Source organism: Gobius niger, assembly GCF_951799975.1.
Source record: "Gobius niger genome assembly, chromosome: 22".
In the NCBI taxonomy this organism is placed as follows: Eukaryota; Metazoa; Chordata; class Actinopteri; order Gobiiformes; family Gobiidae; genus Gobius; species Gobius niger.
The window spans coordinates 10,353,717-10,359,716 of NC_136873.1; the positions used below are offsets into that span (position 1 = coordinate 10,353,717).

A 6,000-nucleotide genomic window follows, 5' to 3' on the forward strand; every position below is an offset into this window, starting at 1 on the left:
CAGCGCCCCCCGCGGGTCGTCAGGGGCAGTGCATTGGAAGCTGGCCTCACCCCGGGCCTTTGAAAGGTCCTATATCATGCAAAATCGACTTTTTAGAGCTTTTAGTTATGTTGTTTTGCTCGCCGTCTTAATTCTATGCTTATGGCCTTATTTTAAAAAGCTTAAACAGCTTTTTCATTATTTCTGTCGTAAGAGAGAAACAAAAAGGATGTGCCCGAGGTGCTTCCAGGTCAGCTGGGATTTCTCTCTCTCTACAATGAGGATCAATGACTGTTGTTGTAACTTCTTAAACATATACTAGCTTAAAAAATGAAAGAGTTTAACATAATGACGCCAATTTGAGCTTGGCCCTTGCAGAGGAACCTTTGCTACCGCCTGACTGGTGGGGGGGGGCACATTTAAAAGGGGGGTCGGGGTCCTCCCACAGAGAGCTTTTTTACATTAACCTCTTAACTCCCGCCTGAACCGAGAGGATCTTTTTTCTCACGTCATCAGATTTTTTTTTCCATCATTTATTGTTGGGTATTCAACTCATTTTTGTAACTTTTTTGACATTTTTTTTATCAATTTTTGTCATTTTTAGGTCCAGTTTTTATCATATTTTTGTCTAATTTTTTGTCAATTTTTTATCATTTTTTTAATCAATTTTTTTTGTCGTTTTTTTGTCCATTTTTATCATTTTTTTGTCATTTTTGTGTCATTTTTTGTTAAATTTTTTTGTCGATTTTTTATATTTTTTTTGTCAATTTTTTATCATTTTTTTGTCAATTTTTTTGTCAAATTTTTAGTCACATTTTTATACATTTTATGTCATTTATTTGTCCTTTTTTGTTATTTTTTTGTCATTTTTTAATCAATTTTTTGTCAATTTTTTAGTCAAATTTTTATCAATTGTTTGTCATTTTTTATCCATTTTTTTTTTCATTTTTTTGTCAATTTTTGTCAAATTTTTTGTCAATTTTTTGTCATTTTTTTGTCGTTTTTTTGTCCATCAATTTCTTGTGACATTTTTGTGACATTTTTGCCACTTTTTCCATCAATTTTTCGTCACTTTTGTCACATTTCCATCATTGTTTTCGTCTTTTGGATTGGGGTAAAGCCAAACTGGAGAAAATGTGCTCGGTTCAGGTGGGAGTTAAGGGGTTAATTAGTCATTTTGATGCTTTTTATTTATTTATTTTTAACCAAAAAGACCAAAAGGTACATATTTTTTGCCGCGTCAACTCAATGAAAATGGCTCAGGCCTTGTTTAGACCTGGTTTAGACCCGGATTAGTCTTGGTTTCCTTCTGCTCTGTCTGAATAAAACCCTGAAGTACCCGGTGTCTCCCCTGTCGCAGCCGGAGTGGTCGGGAGCCGCCGTCCTGCACGAGGCTCGCCGGGAGCAGGTGGCCGAGGCGTGCCGGCTCCACAGCGCCGCCAGCAGGAAGAGGAGGGTGCTGACGCCGGCCGACCTCAAGCACCTGGTGGTGGACGAGGAGCACGAGCTCATCTACTGCTACGTGCCCAAAGTGGCCTGCACCAACTGGAAGCGCGTCATGATGGTGCTGACGGGCCGCGGGAAGTACAGGTGAGGGCGCTCTTCTGAGGGCGGGGAGGGTAGACAGGTGAGGCCGCTCTTCTGAGGGCGGGGAGGGTGAAGGGTGATCACAGGTGAGGCCGCTCTTCTGAGGGCGGGGAGGGTAAACAGGTGAGCCCACTCTTCTGAGGGCGGGGAGGGTAAACAGGTGAGTCCACTCTTCTGAGGGCGGGGAGGGTAGACAGGTGAGTCCACTCTTCTGAGGGCGGGGAGGGTAAACAGGTGAGTCCACTCTTCTGAGGGCGGGGAGGGTAAACAGGTGAGTCCGCTCTTCTGAGGGCGGGGGGGGTAAACAGGTGAGAGCGCTCTTCTGAGGGCGGGGAGGGTAGACAGGTGAGTCCACTCTTCTGAGGGCGGGGAGGGTAGACAGGTGAGTCCACTCTTCTGAGGGCGGGGAGGGTAAACAGGTGAGTCCACTCTTCTGAGGGCGGGGAGGGTAAACAGGTGAGTCCGCTCTTCTGAGGGCGGGGGGGGTAAACAGGTGAGAGCGCTCTTCTGAGGGCGGGGAGGGTAGACAGGTGAGTCCACTCTTCTGAGGGCGGGGAGGGTAAACAGGTGAGTCCGCTCTTCTGAGGGCGGGGGGGGTAAACAGGTGAGAGCGCTCTTCTGAGGGCGGGGAGGGTAAACAGGTGAGGCCGCTCTTCTGAGGGCGGGGAGGGTAAACAGGTGAGTCCGCTCTTCTGAGGGCGGGGAGGGTAAACAGGTGAGTCCGCTCTTCTGAGGGCGGGGGGGGTAGACAGGTGAGTCCACTCTTCTGAGGGCGGGGAGGGTGAAGAGTGACCACAGGTGAGGGCGCTCTTCTGAGGGCGGGGGGTAGACAGGTGAGTCCACTCTTCTGAGGGCGGGGAGGGTAAACAGGTGAGGCCGCTCTTCTGAGGGCGGGGAGGGTAAACAGGTGAGTCCGCTCTTCTGAGGGCGGGGGGGGTAGACAGGTGAGTCCACTCTTCTGAGGGCGGGGAGGGTGAAGAGTGACCACAGGTGAGGGCGCTCTTCTGAGGGCGGGGGGTAGACAGGTGAGTCCACTCTTCTGAGGGCGGGGAGGGTAGACAGGTGAGTCCACTCTTCTGAGGGCGGGGAGGGTAGACAGGTGAGTCCACTCTTCTGAGGGCGGGGAGGGTAGACAGGTGAGTCCGCTCTTCTGAGGGCGGGTAGGGTAGACAGGTGAGTCCACTCTTCTGAGGGCGGGTAGGGTAGACAGGTGAGTCCACTCTTCTGAGGGCGGGGAGGGTAGACAGGTGAGTCCACTCTTCTGAGGGCGGGGAGGGTAGACAGGTGAGTCCACTCTTCTGAGGGCGGGGAGGGTAGACAGGTGAGTCCGCTCTTCTGAGGGCGAGTAAACAGATTTTTTTTTCCATCATTTTTTTGTTGGGTATTCAACTCATTTTTGTAACTTTTTTGTCAATTTTTTGTCATTTTTTTCTCTCATTTTTATCTTTTTTTCTTTTCTTTTTTTTGTAAATTTTTTGTAATTTTTTCTTCAATTTTTTATCAAATGTTTGTCATTTTTTTGTCATTTTAAAAAAAAATGTTTTTAAATTTTGTCATTATTTGAATTATTTTTTTTCAAATTTTTGTAATTTTTTTGACACTTTTTTGTCATTATATCGTAATTTTTTTAATCATTTTTTTGTCAAATTTGTATCAATTTTTTGTCATTTTTTGTCATTTTATCGTAAATTTTTTATAATTTTTTTGTCAAATTTTGTCATTTTTTTGTCACTTTTTTGTCATTTTTTTGTCATTTTTTTGTCAATTTTTTATAAATTTTTTGTCAGATTTTTGTAATTTTTTTGTCGCATTTTTGTCATTTTTTTGTCAGATTTTTGTAATTTTTTTGTCCATTTTTTTATTTTTTGTGGGTAAAGGAAGTACAGGTGAGTCCACACTTCTGAGGGTGCAGTGGGTAAAGGGCGACCACAGGAAGTACAGTTAACAATTTCAGCACAAGGAAGGAAGATTCAAGTATCCCCAAAAGGCTTTAACCCCTTAACTCCCACCCGAACCGAGCACATTTTCTCCAGTTTGGCTTTAGCCCAATGACAAAAAAGTGACGAAAAATGCATGAAAAAGTGGCAAAAATGTCACAAAAATGTCACAAGAAATTGACAAAAAATTTACAAAAAAATGTGACAAAAAATGACAAAAATATGACAAAAAATTGATACAAATTTGACTAAAAAAATGACAAAAAAACGACAAAAATGAGTTGAAAAATGTATGAAAAAGTGTCAAAAATGTCACAAAAAAATGACAATAATCTGACAAAAATGTGATAAAAAATGGACTAAAAAATGACAAAAATGTGATAAAAAAATTATGAAAAATGTACAAAAAATGACGAAAAAATTACAAAAAAATTTAAAAAAATGACGAAGATGAGTTGAAAAATTTATGAAAAAGTGGCAAAAATGTGACAAAAAAATGACAAAAAATGGAAGAAAAAATGACAAAAAATGTGACAAAAATGTGATAAAAATGTGACTAAAAAAAAGTATGAAAAAATGACAAAAAATGGAAGAAAAAATGACAGAAAAAATGACAAAAAATGTGACAAAAATGTGATAAAAATGTGACTAAAAAAAAGTATGAAAAAATGACAAAAAATGGAAGAAAAAATGACAAAAAAAATGACAAAAAAGTTGCAAAAATGAGTTGAATACACAACAAAAAAATTGATGGAAAAGAATTCTGTTGACGTGAGGAAAAAGATCCTTCGCTTCAGGTGGAGGTTAAGAGGTTAAAGTGCCGTAACTCGGCCCTAAACCTAATCAGTTTCTTTTTAAAATGGCGCAGATGGAAAAAGAGACAGAAGTTGAGTCCAGGCTAACCCTCCCTGACCCCTGACCCTGTGGCTGTTTCTCTCTCCCAGCGACCCCATGGAGATCCCGTCGAACGAGGCCCACGTCCCGTCCAACCTGAAGACCCTGAACCAGTACAGCATCGCGGAGATCAACCACCGCCTCAAGACCTACTTCAAGTTCCTGTTCGTGCGCGAGCCCTTCGAGCGCCTGGTGTCGGCGTACCGCAACAAGTTCACCCTCAAGTACAACGCCTCCTTCCACAAGCGCTTCGGCACGCGCATCGTCCGCCGCTACCGCAAGAACGCCACGCGGGAGGCCCTGGCCGGCGGCGACGACGTGGCGTTCCGCGAGTTCGTGGAGTACCTGGTGGACCCGGGCACGCGGCGCAGCGACGGCCCGCCCAACGAGCACTGGCAGACGGCGAGCCAGCTGTGCCACCCGTGCCACATCCGCTACGACCTGGTGGGGAAGTACGAGAGCCTGGAGGACGACGCCAACTACGTCCTGCGGCTGATCGGCGTGGGCGGCGCGCTGAGGTTCCCGAGCTACGCCAAGTCCACGCGCACCACGGACGCCATGGCGGCGCAGTTTTTTAGCAACATTAGCGGGCAGCGGCAGGCGGAGCTTTACCGGCTGTACGAGCTGGACTTTGTGATGTTCAACTACACCACGCCGAGTTACCTGAAGCTGGAGTAGGGAAGGAACCGCTCGGCGATGGGGTGCTGTGGGTTCACTGTTGCCATGGGAACCCGCCATGTTTCTGGTACGAAAAACTAAATCCGAATAATCAGCAGGGAGTAAAAACATTTGCCTCGTGTCATTTCATCGCCAAAGGTCTGCGCTTGGTCCATGTGGGAGAACCATAGGTGCAACATCATGGTAATGGTCACATGGTTTTGTCAAACTAACATGGCTGCTCAATCTCCTCCTACAGAGCATGTTCCTTTAACCTCTTAACTCCCGCCTGAACCGAGAGGATCTTTTTCCTCGCGTCATCAGATTTGTTTTTCTATAATTTTTTTGTTGGGTATTCAACTCATTTTTGTAACTTTATTGTCATTTTTGCGTCAATTTTTCATCACATTTTTTGGGTCATTTTTTTGTCACATTTTTTTCATTTATTCATAATTTTTTTTATCAATTTTTTGTCATTTTTTTGGTCATTTTTTTGTAATTTTTTGCCAACATTTTTGTTATTTTTTTGTCAAATTTTTATCACATTTTTGTTATCTTTTAATCTTTTTTTTTTCATTTTTTGTCAATTTTTTTTATTTTTTCATACATTTTTTATCAAATTTTTGTCATTTCTTTGTCAATGTTTTCTCACTTTTTTGTCACTTTTTTGTCACTTTTTTTGTCACTTTTTTGTCACTTTTTTATTGAATTTTTGTCATATTTTTGTAATTTTTTGTCCATTTTAAAAAATATATTTTTTTAAATTTGATCACATTTTTGTTATTTTTTGGCACATTTTTTTCATTTTTCCATCAATTTTTTTACCAAATTTTTGTCATTTTTTTGTAACATTTTCATCACATTTTCCTCATTTTTTGGTCATTTTTTGTGACATTTTTGCCACTTTTTCATCAATTTTCCATCACTTTTTTGTCAATATTTTCTA

General features: G+C 42.5%; 1 protein-coding gene across 2 annotated transcripts in view; it reads left to right on the forward strand.

Moving 5' to 3' along the window:
• chst11 (carbohydrate (chondroitin 4) sulfotransferase 11) overlaps positions 1 to 5,075 on the forward strand; it is a gene marked incomplete at its 3' end in the record, with an annotated part of 47,656 nt that extends 42,581 nt beyond the window's left edge. For both annotated transcript variants that reach the window (XM_079581025.1, XM_079581026.1), the window contains exons 3-4: positions 1,340 to 1,569; positions 4,448 to 5,075. In XM_079581025.1, the coding sequence (XP_079437151.1) occupies positions 1,340 to 1,569; positions 4,448 to 5,075 (858 nt within the window). The remainder of the gene's footprint in view (positions 1 to 1,339; positions 1,570 to 4,447) is intronic.
• Between the last annotated feature and the right edge of the window lie 925 nt (positions 5,076 to 6,000).